This window comes from Ambystoma mexicanum, chromosome 11 (assembly GCF_040938575.1).
Source record: "Ambystoma mexicanum isolate Mex_15411 chromosome 11, UKY_AmexF1_1, whole genome shotgun sequence".
Classification (NCBI taxonomy): domain Eukaryota; kingdom Metazoa; phylum Chordata; class Amphibia; order Caudata; family Ambystomatidae; genus Ambystoma; species Ambystoma mexicanum.
The window spans coordinates 1,081,734,971-1,081,757,677 of NC_090934.1; the positions used below are offsets into that span (position 1 = coordinate 1,081,734,971).

General features: G+C 50.6%; 1 protein-coding gene and 1 pseudogene across 1 annotated transcript; both read right to left on the reverse strand.

Moving 5' to 3' along the window:
• Nucleotides 1-1,087: 1,087 nt before the first annotated feature.
• Nucleotides 1,088-8,679, reverse strand: LOC138505108 (beta-1,3-galactosyl-O-glycosyl-glycoprotein beta-1,6-N-acetylglucosaminyltransferase 3-like; annotated as a pseudogene).
• Nucleotides 8,680-13,844: 5,165 nt separating this feature from the next.
• On the reverse strand, nucleotides 13,845-18,803 carry LOC138504125 (beta-1,3-galactosyl-O-glycosyl-glycoprotein beta-1,6-N-acetylglucosaminyltransferase 3-like). Its single transcript, XM_069624344.1, has one exon. The coding sequence runs from the start codon at nucleotides 17,432-17,434 to the stop codon at nucleotides 16,115-16,117; it is 1,320 nt and encodes a 439-aa protein (XP_069480445.1). The 5' UTR covers nucleotides 17,435-18,803; the 3' UTR covers nucleotides 13,845-16,114.
• Between the last annotated feature and the right edge of the window lie 3,904 nt (nucleotides 18,804-22,707).

Here is a 22,707-nt window from a genome sequence, read left to right on the forward strand (position 1 = left end):
AACTATAGCCCGATCCACAACAGCACTCCTACCCGATAAATACACCAGGGAAGCCGGCAGCATTCGCTGAGGCACATCACAATAAACCTCACTCACCCTCGCTGCCCAGACTTCCGTTACATAGAGGCCACGAACAAAGAAACCATGCTGTCCAGAGTGGACAAAGAAAAAAGAATGCTGCAGCCGAACTACATTAAAACATATGGTACGTATACCTTACACTATCTCTTTGGACACAGGCCAAAGGCACAGCCATACATCCAAGCACCATAGAATGCAGCTATGGATATGTCATTCTGGTCTAATGGCACACATAGCCGTCCACACTGAAATTCCTGACGTACCTTAACACCTCTGCCACTAGCATACAGCGACTACCAATGAAAGAAAATTTGGTATAGCTGGGCAAACATTGAATCTTCAACAAATAGCATTCTATCCTAAACCACCAACAGCGCTCACCCACGTGTGCCTGACCTTTGAGCTGCTTAATGGAGCCTAGAGAGCCACCTAAGTCCTAAGCTGGCGACAATGCACAAGCATCTCTTGATCTAAACTCTTAGAACCTCAACCACATTGACTGACTGCAGTCACTGAGGGCAATCCAGCCACAAAACACATTGAGGCCATGCAAATGGGGAAAGAGCGCTATATAAATAACGAATACAATGCAATTCATGAATAACAATTCAATTACAGCCATTCAAGTACCGTAATATGTGCAAACACGCCAAAAGATCTGTGTTCTCAACACTCATCCACTCCTACTTCACACTTCACTCCTTCCCTCTTAACACTCTTTACTTCCTCACAACTACTCTCCTCCTTCATCACTGCTTTTTCCTTCACACCCTGATGAATGCACCCCTCCTCTCACCACTTTGAGCCCAATGCCCGCCTCAGTATGAAGTTACCAGACCAGGACCACCTGATAAGAGCGGTGTGTGACCAGAATCTACACTGGCCCATTTACAATTATTCACATTGTTTCCATGAGGGACACAATTCAAGGAATGAGGGGGCAAAGTCTTTGGTCATCGGTGGCCCAAGCTGCCTCTGCCCTCCAAGCACCTGGGCAAGGGTCTCCTCAGAGTTCCTCCTCATACAGCGACTTGTGTCTGAGATGTTCTTCTAGGCACTGGATTCCTGTGTCGTCCACTGAGGGGTCAAACTTGTTGGCCAGGAGGTGATGCTGCTGGAGCAGCCAGTTTAAGTCCCCGGCCCCATAGATGGAGACACCTCGCTGTTAGACGCCGGTGCAGGATGGGTAGGGCGCCCCCTTAGTGACATCCCCTGCCAGGTGCTGCCACTTCACCAGGCGAGCTAGGGCGTTCATGTCTGAGAGCTCGTATTTGTTGTGAGGTATGGAGCCAGGCAACTCAGGCATGTGGTGTAGGGTGGCCCAGAAGTGCTCGCCTGAACTGTATGTGTCTTGCTCCCACTCCACCAGCTTTCTGACCACAGGCTCCTCAAAGACCGCCCTCACAAATTCCTGAGAAACCATAATGTAGGCACTGCCAGAGAACATAGGGATGCTGATGGGTGAAGGTGCCTTTGCCATGCCGGTTTCGACAATGTTAGAGTTCTCCACCTTGTGCTGCAGCTGCCACCGCTTCTTCTTGAACTCTACTGTCCGCTCGGATCCCACGCGGTTGCATCCATTCAGCACGCGTAGGGCACGCACCATCTCACCATTGGTCTTAATGGGGAAGTCACTGCCACAGGTGTTTATTAAGTTCCTCCAGGGTACAGGACTCTTCAGAAGATCCTCCATGCAATTAAGGTCTGCTTGGACCCTGGACCAGGCAGCGTAGATCACCTTCTCCAGGTTGGATGCCACAAAGACGTTGGGGAAGAAGTTTGCGATGGCTTGGACCACTTGCAGGAAAGGTTTGGGAGCCTTAGCGTCCACATGCACACAGTAGATGTTCTGTGGAGCATAGAGGGATCTCTGCAGCACTCAAACATCTCAATGTTGTTATGGATGACAATGGAATAGGCTATGGGGAAGGCCTCCTCCTCAAGACTCAGCGCCACTGGCATAAATCGCCTGCTTGCCCTGTGTTAGGAAAGATTTCTTAATTGTGGGTAATTTTCCTTCCATGTGGCAACCCCTAAACTTTTTGTTGTTGTTTTCACCAGGATCTAGACTTTGCCAGAGAAGTGCAGCCCTCAGACGCACTCCTCTGGGCTTTCGCTCCATTCTTACGGGGAAACTGACATGCCCTTAAGACAGTCAGTACCGGGAAACGTTGTTTTCCGTAGTTTCTTTATCATGTTGCAGCTTTCATGCAACATGGCACAAGAGGGCACTGTAAGCTAAATTACTGCTCTCTTGGGTATCTAGTCTTCTACAGGCCCTAGATACACTCTTTGGATTGTAAATGAATGGTGCAAGTGAATCACGGACGGGATTGGTGGCAGCGATCGTTTCTTGTGTTTTTGAGCTCCTTTTGGCGTTTTAAGCGTGTTTCTCGCGCTTAGCCCAAAATGGTGGCCTGGCTCCCAAAATGGCCAGACCACGAGGCTCTTTGTCCTGTCCGCTGACGGTCTTGCCCCCTTCACCTCCCCCAGGTCGAGCCGACCCAGGGCCTTCCTTATTTGGGCATGTACTTTCCCGCGAAACACAGATGCTTTCGCTGGCTTCTACAGGCCTGTGTGTGCCTCCAGGATGGGGGCTGGGATGTCTGGTCCCAATACACATCCTGGGCGCCAGAGAGTCTAGGGTGGTGTGAATGCCTGGGACCCCCGTGGTCCGTGATGCGGTCCACAGATGGTGTGAGTGTTTTATGAGCGGATCTCCGATTGGGTCCCCTCCGTTTTGGCGCGAAGGGAACCGTGGATAAGAGGGGGCTGGAAACGCCACTACCATGTCGATCTCTTGAGTTCTCACGAACAAAGGAATACAGGAGCCAAGTATCCTGCAACCACGAGGCTGAACCGAGGAATCGCTGGTGACCCGCTGAAGGACTGCTCCTCTGCACTGCTGTCGCTTTGTGAAACACTTTCTACCTCTGATCGAACGAGAAGGCCTGTACTGGTACTTCGACCCTTGGAATAGTGGGAACAACTATTCTCGGCACCTTCACCATCTCCTGCACGTAAGCCTTCGGAAGTGTCTCTGGGCCATCCAGCAGACTGCCCAGCCTACCCAGGAGTCTTGCTCTGTAACCGCCGTCAGGTTGTGTTGTATTACGAGTCCTTGTCACTCTCACACGATTCGTACACTTGGCATTCCCAGGTCTGAAGTGAGTAGTGTACATTTGGCTGAAATACACACGGCCGCTCCGTTGCCCTGCTGTGGTAACAAACTGTGCGGGTTCACTGCGTTTGGGACGCCCTCAACTCAACTTCTGCTGCTGCAGAATCTACACGACGACGAGACGTCCCCTGCTCCTATCTGAACCTGCCAGCACTGAAACTGACGTGGAGAAGCCTGGGTCTGCTTGCATCGGGGACCGGTGAGTAGCATCGCTAGGAACTGGACGCCATCCTGCAGGAGCCCATAGCTTTTACCCGCTGTGTCTAACAGCACACCTTTCCGTACTCGCGCTCTGCTTCTGCCCACAGTGGAGGCTGCGCTTGAGTCGCAGAGCTCTGTTCATCTCCATTTGTTCACCGAACTAAACTGCCTGATTCCCTCGAAGAGACTCCCCTTTTTGCCCGTTGGCACCAGCGTGTGCAGGTACTTTTGAGCACAAGGATCCACTCTTCGTAGGGCTTGGACTTCCTTTTAGTTAGGTGCCTCTGAAGGCGGACTGGGTCTAATTATTATTCGCACTGCCTGTTTTCCTCCCCATCTAGGTGGTCTACACATTTCGTGCGTATAACTCGTTAGACTCGTTTGTATTTGTATATATATTGTATTGGTTTGGGATGTGTTGGTTTACTGGAGTTTTATTGTGATTTCTCGCTACGGTCAAAGTTACAAAGGCCTTGTAATAAATGTGTATATATTTTTAATATAACACCTGTTTGGAGTAATTTGTAAGTGTCCTTGCTTGGAGTGGTCATTGCGGGCTTTCAGTCACCCTCAGCCCTCTTGAGACCTAGTCTTGACCGCCGCGATCGCTACCCTGATTGGTCTGGCTTGTCCAGAGGTTACCCTGTTCCAAGAAACTAGGTTGGCCTTCTGAACCTCTGCGCCTCCAGGACAGAGTTCAGAAATCCGTTTTAACACCCTGTAGCTGTTGCAGTCCTGAGTCTGATTTAGATAGAAGCCCTCTGTGGTTGGCTGATGATTGTGGGTCACTTCCAGACTCTGCCGGGCAGCCTGCTGCAGGGCTTCGATGTCGCCCCTGAGGATGCAGGAGCAGTTGGTGCCACCTGTGGGTGAGAGATGTAGATGTGGATAGAGACGGTCCCTGCAGGCAGCACTGTTTGGGCGCTTGGCATCAGTGCGCAGGTCAGCCAGCTCGCAATCCCTGGTGGTATAGACCTTCAGCATGATGGTAGCACTGGCCGTCAGAACTAACAGTCCTAGAATCTGCTGCAGTTTGCTCCCCTTTCTCCGGAAAAAAAACATTGGTGCAGACTGGAGCACAGCCAGCCACTTACTTCCACTGCCTTTGCAGAGTCTTGGGTGTCTGCAGGCAGCACTGGGTGGAGGCTGGAGCACAGTAGGCCACTTACTTCCACCGCCTTTGGAGAGTATGAGTGATGTCTTGGGTGTCTCTAGGCAGCAGTGGGTGCAGGCTGCAGCACTGCAGGCCACTTACGTCCATGGCCTTTACGGAGTGCTGGTGATGTTTTGGGTGTCTGTAGGCAGCCCTGGGTGCAGGCTGGAGGACTGCAGGCCACTTTCTTGCACAGCCTTTACGGAGTGCTAGTGGTGTCTTGGGTGTCTCTAGGCAGCGGCAGCACTGGGTGCAGGCTGGAGCACTGCAGGCCACTTACTTCCACTGCCTTTGGAGAGTATGAGTGATGTCATGGGTGTCTCTAGGCAGCGCTGGGTGCAGGCTGGAGCACTGCAGGCCACTTACTTCCACTGCCTTTGGAGAGCACGAGCGATGTCTTGGGTGTCTGCACGCAGCAGTGGGTGCAGTCTGGATCACTGCAGGCCACTTACTTCCACTGCCTTTGTAGAGTATGAGTGATATCTTGGGTGTCTCTAGGCAGCAGTGGGTGCAGACTGGAGCACTGCAGGCCACTTCCACGGCCTTTGGAGAGTATTACTGATGTCTTGGGTGTCTGCAGACAGCACTGGGTGCAGGCTGGAGCAATGCAGGCCACTTACTTCCGTGGCCTTTACGGAGTGCTAGTGATGTCTTTGGTGTGTGTGGGCAGCACTGGTTGCAGGCTGGAGGATTGCAGGCCACTTACTGCCACTGCCTTTGGAGAGTATGAGTGATGTCTTCAGTGTCTGTAGGCAGCACTGGGTGCAGGCTGGAGGACTGTAGGCCACTTTCTGCCATTGCCTTTGGAGAGTATGAGTGATGTCTTGGGTGTCTCTAAGCAGGAGTGGGTGCAGGCTGGAGCACTGCAGGCCACTGACTTACCCTGCCTTTGGAGAGTATGAGTGATGTCTTCAGTGTCTGTAGGCAGCACTAGGTGCAGGCTGGAGCACTGCAGGCCACTGACTTCCACTGCCTTTGCAGCGTATTACTGACGTCTTGGATGTTTGTCACTAGATGGAGGCTGGAGCTTGGAAGGAATAGAGTTGGGATTTGAGGTCTTGTTCACAGCGTGCAGGCTGGAGTTCCCGGGATGCAGTCTGGAGCTTGGAAGGCACAGAGTCGAAGCTATAGGTGCAGGCTGGAGCTCTTGTTCACTGGACGCAGACTGGAGCCTGGGAGACTAGGCACACGTCACCAGCTTCAGCTTGAAGGCACAGCCAGCAGAGGATGCAGGCTGGAGCTCGTGTTCAATGAGCGCAGGCTGGAGCTTGAGGACGCAGGCTTCAGCTTCTAGGCACAGCAGAGGATGCAGGTTGAAGTTGGCAGACAAGGCACGTATGGACGCCGGCTTCAGCTTCTAGGCACAGCAGAGGATGCAGGTTGAGGTTGGCAGACAAGGCACGTATGGATGCTGTTATGTTCCGCCCTGCGTCCCGCTACGCGGTGACGCAGGGCGTGCCAAATAAAAGCCCCGCCCCCACGCTCGGGAGGCAGTTCCGGGGCAGACCATCCACTCGTGTGTGTGTGAGTTACTGAAGCTCCCGCTGGAGTTGCGCCACAGGCCGTGCGGCCTTGCATAACTCCTCCAGCCCTCGTGCGCGCATGCTGAAGGCTGGAATTTAACAATGGTGACGAGGTGGAACAAGGACCAACACGCGCTCTGCGTTCACGGCGCCTAGATGGCCCGCAGCCATCACGGCAAAATTTTTGGACACCCGGTGGGGGGGGATCGCACACGTGACCCACCCCAAAAAAAAAATGTTTTTCCCCCTTCTATCTTCTCATCATCACTCGCCCTACAAGTGATGGCCGGGCAGTGTGGAGCCATCTGACATCTGGCCTCCCACACCAGGGGCACCAACACGATGTGGCATCGGAACCGCAGGGGAAAACCAGCACCTGAATTCTCCGCCACAGCGTTTGGACACCACAGCAACTCCAGGGAAGGCCCAACTTCACCGCGCTAGTGGTTGCCCGAAGAGCTCACGCCAGCACTGAACAGGTACACGACGACATGGCGGCCGGCACGTCCACCCCTGGGCCCACCACGCCGTCCAGAATTGCGGCAAACCTATCGCTGACGTCCCCACAGCCTGGCACACAATGAGGCTCATCGACACTGGTCCAGCCTTTTGACCCCTTTACCGACCCATCTTCGAGTGGACCCAGATGGCAGCTGTGGATCCAGAAGTTCGAGATGGCGATGGAGTGCAAAGATGTGACGTCGGCCAGGAAGATGAAGGCGCACCTACTACTCAGTGTGGGTGACGAGGTACTGCGCATTTTCAACTCCTTGAATGTGGCTGATGGCCAAGATGCGTACCAAAGCGCAAAAGATGCCCTCACGGCTTATTTTCTCCCCCAACTGAACCCGGACTATGAGACTTTCATTTTCTGCACAACCATACAGGCAGCAGACGAGACCCTGGATGCCTACCACACTCGGTTAAGAAAATTGGCCATGTCCTGCGAGTTCACTAATGTTGAGAGGGAGATCAGGAGGCAGATCATTAACGGCATACAATCAGAAAAACTAAGGCACCTAATACTCAGCGAGAGAGGCATCCCCCTGCAACGAATCCTTGAATTAGGACGACAAAGGGAATTAGCCCACACCAGAGCGGCCAACATGGAGGCCACACTGCACAGATTGCAACCTGCCCTCAACACAGCCATGGTGGCCCAGATCACCAACAAACAATCCTCGAGGGATGAATTTGGTGGGGGCTATGGCCAGAACAGGTGGCAACTGCGCATTCCTGGGCCCACAGAGTGTGGCTGGTGTGGTGGCCCACGACATGGCCGCCGCAACTGTCCTGCGCAAGGCACCACCTGCGGCACCTGCGGCAGAAAGGATCATTATGCAAAGGTGTGCAGATCATCGGGCGCCTCCACGCAGCCCCCAAAGAACCTTTCAGACAAAAACACGACCAAGAAAAAGAAGCAAGCCAGTGCAAGGAGGGTCGCAGTGGCCAACTCTTCCACAGAGGAAGAAGGGGATGATGTCTCGACAGGGCAGCAGGATCCCGGCAAGGACAACGAGAGGAAAGGAAGAAAGATATACCTGGTGTCCGCATTAAGCCAAGGTCAAGAAACACAAAGAAAATCTGTCCGAAGGCGCAAGTGCATGGTCACCGTCCAAGACCAGCGCATTCTCATGACTATTGACACAGGCGCTTCGGTGAATGCTATGCCCACAAGCATATTCCAGACTCTAAAGCCTCAACCAGTCCTGAAAAGCACAGACACGCTGTTGTATGCCTACGGCAGCCGGAAGCCCCTACCAGTCATGGGCAGGTTCCGCACCACGCTGGAGCACGGCGAAAACAGACTATGGTCGAAAGTCTATGTCTTGAAGGCAGGAATTGAAAGCCTCCTGAGTGGGGACGCCGCAGAAGATCTGGGAGTGGTCAAATTCATCTGCCACATTGATGAGGCCGAAGAGGTGGAGAAAATGCTAAGTCAATACCCTAAGCTGCAAGATGGAATAGGCTGTTTGAAGGGCAAAACCATCCAGCTGCACATTGACGAAACAGTACAGCCGAAGGCCGTACGGCAACGGAGGACACTTTTCCACATGAGAGAACAAGTGGAGCAGGAACTCAAGGCTCAGGAGGAAGCTGGCATCATAGAGGCGGTTACAGGGCCCACACCATGGGTCTCCCCGATGGTCGTCACGCGAAAGCCTAAACAGCCCGGAAAGGTCTGGATTTGCATTGATATGCGTCTACCTAACACTGCCATCAAACGAGAACGCCACATCACCCCAACGATCGACGAAATCGTGGCGGACCTCACAGGGTCTTGTGTTTTCTCGAAAGTTGACTTGAAAGCGGGGTATCATCAACTCAAACTCCACAGAGACTTGCGCTACATCACAACATTCTCGACGCAATTGGGGTTAAGGAGATACAAGCGCCTGAGCTTCGGGATCCCGTCCGCTGCTGAAGTATTCCAGCAAACTATCCAGGAGGTCATCAGGGGCATCCCTGGGGTCCTCAACGTGAGCGACGACATTCTGTTTCACGCCCCCGACAAGAAGGAGCACCTCAAGAGGCTTCATACCCTACTGGGCAGACTACAAAAGGCTGGACTGACCATATACAGGGAGAAGTGCGAGTTCCTCAGATCGGAAATCACTTTTTTTGGTTACAAGTTTGGCAGCACGGGCATCTCCCCTGATCCCCAGAAGGTCGCAGACATCCAGGCGGCAAGCCCACCGATGACCCCCACAGAAGTACGCAGTTTCCTAGGGATGGCAACCTACTGCGGGAGGTTCATTCGAAACCTGGCCACCCTATCTGAGCCACTACGGGAACTGACGAAAGCAAACGTCAAGTGGGACTGGGGGCAGAAGTGCCAAGACTCGTTTGAAAGTATTAAAGAATCCCTGTCGATCGACACCAAGATGGCGTATTACAACACCGAACTGCCCACAGAACTGTTCGTGGATGCAAGCCCCGTTGGGCTCGGTACCATCCTAATGCAGGTGACGAGAGAAGGGGAGAAAAGACCGATAGCATACCCCTCGAGAGCCCTCACAGAAACCAAACAGAGGTACTCCCACATTGAGAAAGAGGCCATCGCTGTGCTGTGGGGGTGCAAGCACTTTCATCTTTACCTATATGGGCGGCGGTTCACAGCAGTCACCGACCACAAACCCCTACTGCCCATCTTCATGGGAACGTCGTCACACCCTCCGGCACGGATCACCAAATGGCTACTACACCTCCAGCAATACGACTTTGATCTCATCTACCAACCAGGCAGTGGAAACCCTGCGGACTTCCTCTCGAGGCACCCGCAAGCGGCAACCCAACAAGAGATCCAAGTGGCCGAAGAGACAGAGGAACATATATGCCAAGTAGTTTGCGCAATGAGCCCAAAGGCGGTGAGCATCGAAGACATTGAGGCAGAAACCAACAAGGATCCCTGCTGCAATCTAGTGAAAGATGCCATAATCTCAGGGGACTGGAAAACCTTCATGAGACACACACACAACAGAACAGCGGAAGCAAAAGGATTTCTGTCCGGCATGTTTACCGTCTGGCAAGAACAGAAGGCGGAGTGATACTAAGGGGTAACCGCATCGTAATCCCTCTCAGAATACAAGACAGGATAGTGGCCCTAGCGCATGAAGGACACCAAGGGCTGGCAAGGACAAAAGCCCGCATACGGCACAGGGTATGGTTTCCCCAGATCGAGGAACGGGTCGAGACACTCATCAGTACGTGCCTAGCCTGTCAGATAACGGGAGCACCGCCAGAACCAAAACCAATTCTATCGGCGACACGCGGCCGCTCTCGGTGGGAGGCCATCAGTATTGATTTCTACAAGCTACGGAAGGCCTCCACCTTTTGGTAGCCGTTGATGACCACTCCTGATATCCGGAAGTTGAAATAGTCGAATCCACAGCAGCGGAAGTGGTCATTCCAGCCATAGAAAAAATGTTCGCAACTCACGGACTACCAACCTCCATCAAAAGTGACATCAAAAGTGACAATGGGCCACCTTTCACCGGGGAGGAATTCAAAAACTATCTGCAGGACCTTAATATAAAGTATCACCACATCATGCCGAGGTGGCCCCAGGCCAACGGGGACGCCGAACATTTCATGAGAACCATTAACAAGGTGCTAAGGGTATCCAAGGCGAACGCCAGCCCATGGAAGGTCGACCTCTACCGGTTCCTTAGGAACTATCGGGTTACCCCCCACAGCACAACCGGCATACCGCCGGCGGATCTCATGTTCGGCACCGTCATCCGATCCTCGATTCCGCACCATCCAAGCAGGACCCCGGACGAGGTCAATGAAGGACGCACGGAAATGAGGAGAAGGAGTGCCAATGCCCACATGAGTGGCAAGAGGAGAGCGAGGCAGTCCGATCACCAGGTGGACGACCAAGTCATGCTACGAAACCCCACCAAATCAAAACTCAACACCAGATACGAGGAACTGCCATGGACCGTCAGCGATCGGCACGGAACCATGGTGACTGTGACCCGAGGACACCGTCAAGTGATGAGGAACTCGTCGTGGTTCAAGGCGGTGCCTCGCAACCTGTGGACTGACAGTGAGTGCCATCTGGAAGACGAGGACGCTCATCCCAGCGAAGACGAGCCTAGGTCCATCCCGGATGAGACAGGAGCGGCGGATGGAACCTGGGAACCGCTGGAGGCCCCCAGCCTCGAGGACCTGACCAGTGAAGGTGAGCCAGATCAGGAGCCGGGGGGGTGCAGGCCCCGAGAAGGGCGCTACGGTCTGAGAGCGGCCACAAGACCGCCGGCCAAGTTAAATGACTATGTGTGGTAGTGTGAGGTACCTGGACCACAGACACTAATGGCCGGGCGGTTATTTTTTAAGAGCGTGAGCCGATGTTTGCACTCACAGTTGACGCAAGTTAGTGTTATGTTTGTTTGTTTTATAATAAAGGAGGAATGTTATGTTCTGCCCTGCGTCCCGCTACGTGGAGACGCAGGGCGTGCCAAATAAACGCCCCGCCCCCGCGCTCGGGAGGCAGTTCCGGGGCAGACCATCCACTCGTGTGCGTGTGAGTTACTGAAGCTCCCGCTGGAGCTGCGCCACAGGCCGTGCGGCCTTGCATAACTCCTCCAGCCCTCGTGTGCGCACACCGATGGCTGGAACTTAACAGACGCCGGCTTCAGCTTCTAGGCACAGCAGAGGATGCAGGCTGAAGCTCTTGTTCACTGGACGCAGGCTGGAGCTTGGCAGACAAGGCACCGGGGGCAGGCGTGAGCTCCGTGGTCCCTCTGCCACTCCTTCCCCCATGGACCGCCACTGAGGTCCCTCTCACTCTCACCTGCCAGATGTACCGAGGGTTGTGCAACTCCCCCGACGCACCTCCCCCGCGGTCCGGGACCCGGGTATGCAGGGCGGGGCGCCATCACCTCCCATCTCATTCTCCGTACGATGGTGCAGCTCTCTTCCTGTCCCTGATAACTTGCGAAGAACTGACGACAGAAGTGCCATCGTCCACCCTGGCCCCTCCCTCGCCCCGCACTGTCAGCGAATGAGGGATTCTGTCGGAGCCTCAGCCTCCCCCTTCTCACTCCATGGCCAGGCATGGGGCTCCAGGAGGTGCCCTGCTCTCGAGCCATGCCATGTGTTCAGATGACTTGGCGGACCCTGGACGGTGGTCCCCAGGGCAGGCTTCGTGCGCTACGGAAGGATGTAGAGATACATGGTGCCCTGGGGGTGTTGGGGGTGTTGGGGGGGGGGGGCTGGGGCAGATTCCGTGCCTTGCAGCAGATCTCGTCCGTCCCACGGTAGGAGCATAGCGGGCGCCGGAGCCTGTATGCCCAGGCGTGGCCCGCGCGGAGAGACGGTGCTACACTGATCCGTATGAAGATAAACAATGATTCTAAAAGCTAGTTTATGAATCAGAGAAAACCGACTGCACCCGGCGCACGGGCGTGTCCCACACACTGCCACACACGCCGAGTTGCTTCCGCCTCGCGCTTTCCCAGCAGCTGCACTGGCCAGTGTCTGGGCAATCCCATCCCACCCGGAAGCCTTTGATGGTTGCGTGATGCGCCGCGAGGCGAGGCGCCAGCTCAGCGGGTAGAGCGAGCGTGGCGAGATATGCGCATCCTCGTCTTGCATCCTGGTGGTTTCGGCGCAGCCCCTTTCTTTGCTTCCCAAAGCTTGTCTCAGACTTGCTTTTGAAAACTCGCTTCTAGGAACATTTCGTCAATATTTGTAGGCTGATTTATGATGCCGGTTTGGGGATTTGCACATAAATGTTATTGAAGAGACTACATGCCCAGCACTTAAAGACAAGTGAGAAGAAAACATTGTACACTGGTTGTAGACCTGAAGATGGAACAGGACGTTACATTGTCTATTCTGCTATCGGAATTGCAAATCGTGGACCCAGGAATCCGGGCTCAAAACCTGGCTTCCCCCACTGACCATCATGTGATCCTGAGCGAGTCACTTTACAACTTTACGCATTTGCTTCTCACTTCTCTCACAGTGACACGTCCCCACTCTGTTTGGCAATGTGGGTGTGTGACAGATTATACATCTGGTGAAGGTGGGATAGACCAAACTTCTTTTGATATTTATTAGAATGAAATGATACAGGTAATTCTGTTTCTGAAAGGGAGGTATGTTCAGTCATGTGCCATCATGGCAGTGGCAGCAGAGCAGATTCAAAGGTCTCATGTAACTGGATATTGGATATTTTTTAGAAACTGTATAATAGTTAGTCAAGTTGAATTCTTTAGTAATGTTACTGTATTTTATGGTGGTTAGTGTTTGATATGTGTGAACATTTGTGTAAGGTTTCAATTTAAAACAAATCACAATAAGAAAATAAGGACAAAAAAGAAAGGTCCCATGTGCATTGCAGAAAGCTGCAGGAACACAAAGAGACAGCAGGCAGAGGTGGATTTGTAACTGACTGCACCCGAGTACACATTCTAATAATTGTGTAACTTAGCCAGTCTGGTGGCATGCTAAACTTTAAATATAAGCCAAGCCTGTTAGTGGTATAGTGGCTATAGAGTCACACAAATGTATAGCAGCCACAGCAATTTGACAATATACAAGTGTCTGCTCTGTGAGCAAAGCTTCATCTGTGACAAAGCCAATGTGTATTAGAGTCTGGCCGGGCTGTCTCCACTACACCCATGAGTGACATTGGCCAGGAAGCTGCCTTCTTTCATCCCCCAGAGGAAGAGTACAACGTTCCTCCAGAGCACAAGAACCCTCCCCAGGAAAGCACCTGTGAGCCCTCTTCTTCCTGCAGAGCATGTGGGAACCCTGTTCTTCAATGGTGGCACTGCCATAACAAAGCCACACACAAACGCAAGGGTCCTGACCACTGGAGTCCCTTTAAATTAAGCACACATGGGATGAGACAGACTTAGAGTTGCCAGATAAGAGAGGTGGACTGCGTGAGGGGTTCCACAATCTTCGTGCCTGTTAGGGCTATCTACAACTTCTTGTCCCCCTCCACCCCCCGAAAAGGCATTATGGGTGTGTATTTGTAACGATTTATTGGGTGGCCACTCTCAACTCGGGGAGTTCCTTCCCTCCCCAATCAAGGTGTCGCACAGTAAAACTCTTAAAAGATTCAGACTTGGTCAGGTTTCTAACCTGTCTAATACAACTCAGCTTCTACCCCCTGTGCCACCAATAAGGCAGGAACCAGGCCGGTGCATAGAAGTAGAAATATATATTTATTTTAGTTACACAATTAATAACGGCTACACTGCAATAACATAAGCCACCAACTCCATGGCACAACACAATAAGCACAGCATCAGATCAATTTTCTTATGTTAATAGACTGACCTGTATTCCTTGATAGACTTTCAATTTCAACCACAAAACACAGGTTGAAATTTCAATTAGATCACACATAGAATTTCTCTGCACATTAACACATAGGAAACTTTAAAAACACACCATCATTTACTTTATTTATCAACATGCTCTTTTCTCCCAGCAACCCCCAACTCCCTAGGCATCAGTTATCCGTGACACCCCTTGATTTCAAGGCAGGATCTGGGGGTGTGGTAGTGTATTGGGAATTGTGTTTGGCCTTTCAATTTGAAAGGCAGCTTTTAGAAACAAAGTATATGGGAACATTCGTTTGGAACAGAACACATTCAATCAAAAGGCAGGGTTTTGGGATTCTTGTTTTGGAATTAATGGGAAAATTCGATTGTGAACACAATACAATCCAATACTTTGAAAACCTTAAAGCGCACAAAAACACCCTTTGCTCATATTGAAAATGACTTTTTGTATAAGTTCACTCTTTATTGTATCCCAAAAAGTGCACTGGTGTGATGGTGGTGAGGCTGTCACATATTTAGAACTGGGATTTGAACTCCATAGCACAAAATAAATACATGCAAGACAATATATGTGGGAATACCCATTAGGAAGGTGTACATGGTAGCCCTTGAGGTTTTTGTATGTTGTTGCAAGGCCCATGAGTTACTTGTTGCTGCTCCTTCCACAGCCTTGAGAACTTTTCCAAGGATGCTGGACTTTATTTCCTGATCCAGAAAGATGCCCAATGCTCTCCTGCGTTCATCTGCAAGAAGCATCAAACATGGTGACTCTCAAATGGGTGCAAGCTTCTTTTCACAGCCGGTAAAATGGCTCAGTGGGTTAAGCGATTGTTGTGATCTGTGTTTGATTTGCAGGTCGCAGGGTCAAATCCTGGCACGGTCAACTCAGCCTTTCATCATTCTGAGGTCAATAAGGTGAGTAACAATTTCGATTGTGTAATAATAATGTATGTAAATATGCACTATGTAAGGTGCTTTGGATCAAAGTGTTAAATTGAATTACTATTATTTCACTAGGCAGTGCTCTGGTACCGTGTCAAATCCTGGCACGGTCAACTCAGCCTTTCATCATTCTGAGGTCAATAAGGTGAGTAACAATTTCGATTTTGTAATAATAATGTATGTAAATATGCACTATGTAAGGTGCTTTGGATCAAAGTGTTAAATTGAATTACTATTATTTCACTAGGCAGTGCTCTGGTACCGTGTCAAATCCTGGCACGGTCAACTCAGCCTTTCATCATTCTGAGGTCAATAAGGTGAGTAACAATTTCGATTGTGTAATAATAATGTATGTAAATATGCACTATGTAAGTTGCTTTGGATCAAAGTGCTAAATTAAATTACTATTATTTCACTAGGCAGTGCTCTGGTACCGTGTCAATACTGCAGTCCCGCACTCTCCAAGTCTACCTCTCAAGAGCCAAACCAGGTTTTTCTGGATAACCTCACAAAGTGCATTTGAATACAGTGAATCTAAATTAGAGTTATTTACATAGGCAAAGGCTTTCCTAAAAACCTGGTGTGCCCTTTGGGGCTTTCCAGGACCGGAATTGCAGACCTCTGCAGTAGTCATTTCGAAGTTGGGCTGTTCAATAATACATTAAAAAGCCTATCACTTTTCTTGCATAGCTGTGGTTTTCATCTCAGTGATTTAGCAAAAGCAGGAAGGTGTAACACATGAATAACACCAAAGCACATTGAGGCCATGCAAATGGGGAAAGAGCGTTATATAAATAACGAATACTATGCAATTCATGAATAACAATGCAATTACAGCCATTCAAGTACCGTAATCTGCACAAAAACGCCAAAAGATCTGCCCCCTCAACACTCATTCACTCCTACTTCGCAGTTCACTCCTTCCCTCTATACACTATTTACTTCATCACAGCTACTCTTCTCCTTCATCGCTGCTTCTTCCTTCACACTCCGATGAATGCACCCCTCCTCTCACCACTTTGAGCCCAACGCCCGCCTCAGTATGAAGTTACCAGACCAGGACCACCTGCTAAGAGCGGCGTGTGACCAGGATCTACACTGGCCCATTTACAATTATTCACATTGTTTCCATGAGGGACAAAATTCAAGGAATGGCGGGGCAAAGTCTTTGGTCATCGATTGCCCATGCTGCCTCTGCCCTCCAAGCACCTGGGCAAGGGTCTCCTCAGAGTTCCTCCTCATACAGCGACTTGTGTCTGAGATATTCTTCTAGGCACTGGATCGCTGTGTCGTCCACTGAGGGGTCAAACTTGTTGGCCAGGAGGTGATGATGCTGGAGCATCCAGTGCAAGTCCCCGGCCCCGTAGATGCAGACAGATCGCCGGTAGACGCCGGTGCAGGGTGGGTAGGGCGCCCCCTTAGTGACATCCCCTTCCAGGTCCTGCCACTTCACCAGGCGAGCTAGGGCGTTCATGTCTGTGAACTCGTATTTGTCGTTGTGAGGTATGGAGCCAGGCACCTCAGGCATGCGTTGTAGGGTGGCCCAGAGGTGCTCGTCTGGACTGTAAGTGTCTTGCTCCCACTCTACCAGCTTTCTGACCACAGGCTCCTCAAAGACCACCCTCACAAATTCCCGAGAAACCACAATGTAGGCACTGCCGGTGAACATAGGGATGCTGATGGGTGGAGGTGCCTTTGTCATGCCGGTTTGGACAATATTAGAGTTCTCCACCTTGTGCTGCAGCTGCCACCGCTTCTTCTTGTATTCTGATGTCCGCTCAGATTCCAAGCTGTTGCGTCCATTCAGCACGCGTAGGGCACGCACCATCTCACCATTGGTCTTAATGGGGAAGTCAGTGCCGCAGGTGTTGATTAAGTACCTCCAGGGTACAGGACTCTTCAGAAGGTCCTCCATGCAATTAAGGTCTGCCTGGACCCTGGACCAAGAGGCGTAGATCACCTTCTCTAGTTTGGATGCCACAAAGACGTTGGGGAAGCAGTTTGCGATGGCTTGGACCGCCTGCAGGAAAGGTGTGGGAGCCTTAGCGTCCACATGCACACAGTAGATGTTCTGTGGAGCATAGAGGGATCTCAGCAGCCGCTCAAACATCTCAATGTTTTTATGGATGACCATGGAATAAGCTATGGGGAAGGCCTCCTCCTCAAGGCTCAGCGCCACTGGCATAAATCGCCTGCTTGCCATGTAGCTGTTGCAGTCCTGAGTCTGATTTATATAGAAGCCCTCTTTGATTGGCTGATGCTTGTGGACCACTTCCAGCCTCTGCAGGGCAGCCTGCTGCAAGGCTTCGATGTCGCCCCTGAGGATGCGGAAGCAGTTGGTGCCATCTGTGGGTGAGAGATGCAGCTGCGTATAGAGTCGGTCCCTGCACACAGCACTGTTTGGGCGCTTGGCATCTGTGCGCAGGTCAGCCAGCTCGCAATCCCTGGTGGTGTAGAACTTTAGCATGATGGTAGCACAGGCCGTCAGAACTAACAGTCCTAGAATCTGCTGCAGTTTGCTCCCCTTTCTCCGGAAAAAAATCATTACAGGGGGTAAAAAGGAAATGGGACAAGACGGGCAAAGAGAAGATCCAAAGTGACCTGGCCCTGATGGATCCTCCACATAACACAGGCTCGAGACTGGGAGCACTGGTTTCTCCTTATCTGGTGTAATATAAGTATGTCTCTTCAATCTCTAGGCAGCACTGGGTGCAGACTGGAGCACTGCAGGCCACTTTCTTCCACTGCCTTTATGGAGTGTTAGTGATATCTTGGGCGTCTGTAGGCAGCGCTGGGTGCAGGCTGGAGCACTGCAGGCCACTTCCATGGCCTTTACGGAGTACTAGTGATGTCTTGGGTGTCTGTAGGCAGCACTAGGTGCAGGCTGGAGGACTGCAGGCCACTTCCACTGCCTTTGGAGAGTATGCGTGATGTCTTGAGTGTCTGCAGGCAGCAGTGGGTGCAGACTGGAGCACTGCAGGCCACTTACTGCCACTGCCTTTGCAGAGTATTACCGATGTAATGGACGTCTGGATGCAATCTGGAGTTTGGAAGGCACAGAGGTGGGGCTGGAGGTCTTGTTCGCAAATGCAGACTGGGCCTCTATAGGCGCACCACGGGATGCAGGCTGAGGCTTCTGTTTGCGCGATGCAGGCTGGGCTTGGAAGGCACCGATTGAAGGCTGGATGTCTTGTTCACAGCACGCAGGCGGGATTTCCCAGGATGCAGGCTGGAGTTTGGAAGGCAAAGCTACAAGCTGAGGTGCAGGCTGGAGCTCTTGTTCACTGGGCGCAGGCTGGCTTGGCAGACAAGGCACAGGACGCCGGCATCAGCTTCTAGGCACAGCAGAGAGTGCAGGCTGAGGTTGGCAGACAAGGCACAGGACCCGAAGATGCAGGCTGGAGCTCCTGTTCACTGGGCGCAGGCTGGAGCTTGGCAGACAAGGTACAGGAGGGCGCAGGACGCCGGCTTCAGCTTCTAGGCACATTAGGGATGGAGCTCCGTGGTGCTTGCGCTACTCCTTCCCCGGATGGACCGGCACTGATAGGTCCCTCTCTCTCACCTGCCAGAAGCACCCTAGGAGTGTGTTACTCCGGTCCCGCAACCAGGTACGGAGGGCGGGGCGGGCAGCCATCACCTCCCTTCTCATTATCCATAGGACGGTGCAACTCATTTCCCGTCCCGGATACCAACTGACGACAGAAGTGCCATCTTTCACCCAGCCCCACCCCTCCCTCTGTCAGCGAATGGGCGATAATGTCCCAGCCCTGGCATAATGCTGCAGGTACGTGGTGCCCTGCTCTAGAGCCATGCCATGTTCAGATGACTTGGACGGGGGTGGGAGTCCCCACACAGGCCGAGTTGCTTCCGTCTCGCGCTTTCCCAGCAGAGGCACTGGCCAGTGTCTGGGCAATCCCATCTCACCCGGAAGCCTTTGATGGTTGCGTGATGCGCCGCGAGGCGAGGCGCCAGCTCAGCGGGTAGAGCGAGCGTGGCGAGATATGCGCATCCTCGTCTTGCATCCTGGTGGTTTCGGCGCAGCCCCTTTCTTTGCTTCCCAAAGCTTGACTCAGACTTGCTTTTGAAAACTCGCTTCTAGGAACATTTCGTGAATATTTGTAGACTGATTTATGATGCCGGTTTGGGGATTTGCACATAAATGTTATTGAAGAGACTACACGCCCAGCACTTAAAGACAAGTGAGAAGAAAACATTGTACACTGGTTGTAGACCTGAAGATGGAACAGGACGTTACATTGTCTATTCTGCTATCGGAATTGCAAATCGTGGAACCAGGAATCCGGGCTCAAAACCTGGCTTCCCCCACTGACCATCGTGTGATCCTGAGCGAGTCACTTTACAACTTTACGCATTTGCTTCTCACTTCTCTCACAGTGACACGTCCCCACTCTGTTTGGCAATGTGGGTGTGTGACAGATTATACATCTGGTGAAGGTGGGATAGACCAAACTTCTTTTGATATTTATTAGAATGAAATGATACAGGTAATTCTTTTTCTGAAAGGGAGGTATGTTCAGTCATGTGCCATCATGGCAGTGGCAGCAGAGCAGATTCAAAGGTCTCATGTAACTGGATATTGGATATTTTTTTTTAGAAACAGTATAGTAGTTAGTCAAGTTGAATTCTTTAGTAATGTTACTGTATTTTATGGTGGTTAGTGTTCGATATGTGTGAACATTTGTGTAAGGTTTCAATTTAAAACACATCACAATAAAAAAATAAGGACAAAAAAGAAAGGTCCTATGTGCATTCCAGAAAGCTGCAGGAACACAAAGAGACAGCAGGCAGAGGTGGATTTGTAACTGACTGCACCCGAGTACACATTCTAATAATTGTGTAACTTAGCCAGTCTGGTGGCATGCTAAACTTTAAATATAAGCTAAGCGTGTTAGTGGCATAGTGGCTATAGAGTCACACAAATGTATAGCAGCCACAGCAATTTGACAATATACAAGTGTCTGCTCTGTGAGCAAAGCTTCATCTGTGACAAAGCCGATGTGTATTAGAGTCTGGCCGGGCTGTCTCCACTACACCCATGAGTGACATTGGCAGGAAGCTGCCTTCTTTCATCCCCCAGAGGATGCCTGTTAGGGCTATCTACAACTTCTTGTCCCCCTCCACCCCCCGAAAAGGCATTATGGGTGTGTATTTGTAACGATTTATTGGGTGGCCACTCTCAACTCGGGGAGTTCCTTCCCTCCCCAATCAAGGTGTCGCACAGTAAAACTCTTAAAAGATTCAGACTTGGTCAGGTTTCTAACCTGTCTAATACAACTCAGCTTCTACCCCCTGTGCCACCAATAAGGCAGGAACCAGGCCGGTGTATAGAAGTAGAAATATATATTTATTTTAGTTACACAATTAATAATGGCTACACTGCAATAACATAAGGAACCAACTCCATGGCACAACACAATAAGCACAGCACCGGATCAATTTTCTTATGTTAATAGACTGACCTGTATTCCTTAATGGACTTTCAATTGCAACCACAAAACACAGGTTGAAATTTAAATTAGATCACACATAGAATTTCTCTGCACATTAACACATAGGAAACTTTAAAAACACACCATAATTTACTTTATTTATCAACATGCTCTTTTCTCCCAGCACCCCCCAACTCCCTAGGCATCAGTTATCTGTGACACCCCTTGATTTCAAGGCAGGATCTGGGGGTGTGGTAGTGTATTGGGAATTGTGTTTGGCTTTTCAATTTGAAAAGCAGGGTTTAGAAACAAAGCATATGGGAACATTCGTTTGGAACAGAACACATTCAATAGAAAGCCAGGGTTTTGGGATTCATGTTTTGGAATTAATGGGAAAATTCGATTGTGAACACAATACATTCAAATGAAAGGAAGTTTTTTTTGGGATTCTTGTTTTGGAACTAGGGACGCCCCTCTTCTGTAAGGAAGTCAGGTGTTACAGGAAAATAGGGTCACCCAATTACTTTATTGGCTAGAATAACTATAACGCACAGGAAGGAGATTTATTCATTTTGAATTTTAACAAGACTCATCCCGTGATCTTTTCTATAGGGGAATTAATTGAATTATTTAATCAAATGGCTATGGGTGTACACCTCTTGCCCCTCTAACCCACAATTTAATGGAAAGGATTAAGGCAGGTAGTTTCCACCACACAATGGATAGCTTTGCTGGATTTCTAGGATTTATTATTTTCACCTGGTAAGATTGTGAGCCCTTTTTCCCACTCTTACATGTGTTTTGCTGTGTGTGTTTTACATTTGTAGTGTTCTTGGACTGTGGAGCTTCACCAACTCCATAGGCATGATCTTTCTACTGTGTGTTACACAGCACCTTCAGTGCAGTGACACAGGGTTGTCTTTTAGACTTCTGAACTCTGACTCGATTTTCTGGGACTGACTACTGCCTCCCAGAAAATGTACAGTTGCCATTGACTTTATTAGTCTTTTTAAATTCACAGACCCAGTATACCCTATCTTACATAGAGTACTGGAAAGGATAATAATTCTCCCTTTCTTGTCTGTTTCTCTTGGAGCACTGTTTTGCTCCCTTATCATCAAGACTTGGCTGGTGGCAGTGGTAACTACCCTATTTTTCCTACCGCTGTTATCTTAAATAACGTTGGTATTGTTTTAGGCTATCTTGGTAGCCTCAAACCTAAACCCGCTAGACCATATACTTTTTTTAACGGTTCCGGTTGGGTTTATTCACCTTTTCTTTTTGAAAAAGTCTTTCTCGTGTTTTACTCTGTGCGCCAAACCAGGTTTGGTTCCTTTGTTCGACGTCCTTTCGCAGGCCTCTACACAGAAGCCCTCCTTAGGCGCCTGGATGTCTGAGGGGGGCAGGATGTGAGGGAGGGGTTTGAGACTCCCTGCACAGGGTCTCCTTGGAGACCCATGTCACACTCTAGCATGATTGGCTTAGGTGACTGTCCCGGCGGGACAGCCACCCTGCTGTGTGATTGACAGCCGGGCAGTGTGAATGGATAAAAACTGCATAAAAAGCAGGTCTCTTGGGACTGGAAGTCAGAGTCGCCACTGGAACGAAAGAACCGACAAGGAGCTGACAGAAGAGGACCCCTACAATGACTGAACCACCCGGTGAAGCCCTGCTGAAGGTCCGAATCTTCAGACTCCAACAACAGAGAAGAATCACCAGGAATCTTCTCCCCCTGAGCTGCTGGAACCAACCAGTTCACCCAAACTGCAAGCCAGGACTCCCTCCTTTGGCGAATTTGCTGTACAGAGCTACAGTGAACCGGATAGCCAGGAAGGTCTGACCCTGCTTGGGTTTTAAGGAGCGCACCTTTTATTCGTTGCTTTGCTCTGCTGCTGGTCTCTTCCCTGGGCAGTGCAGGACCCTCCAGTCTTCCTATTTCGTGTCAGTCCAACAGTCACTTTAGGAACTGTGAGCCTGCAGGACCTGCCAGGAACCTCCTCCTCAGCTGCAGTTACTTCTCCATTTAAAGGTACTGTCAAATCTGGTTGTTCGTTTCGTCCAACCGCGGTGAAGGTGTGTGAAACTTTTCGCCAATCCAAGGGCTTGTCCTTCTCTACCCTTTAAACTAACTTTTCTGCTGACCAACTTTGTCCGGAACTCTTGGCAAAGATTTAACCACAAACTACCCTGAACTGTGTGATTTTGAGCAAAAAGACCTTTTTTCCTATTGACTTTGGCCGTAAGCCTTTTTGATTTGATTCCATCACTGTAGTTCCTCTTTCTAGATTGCCCTGCTTAATTACCTGTTGGGGCTCCTCAGCTTTAGTCTAACGTTGTCTTTCCCTCCATTTTAAATTGCTGGAGTGCC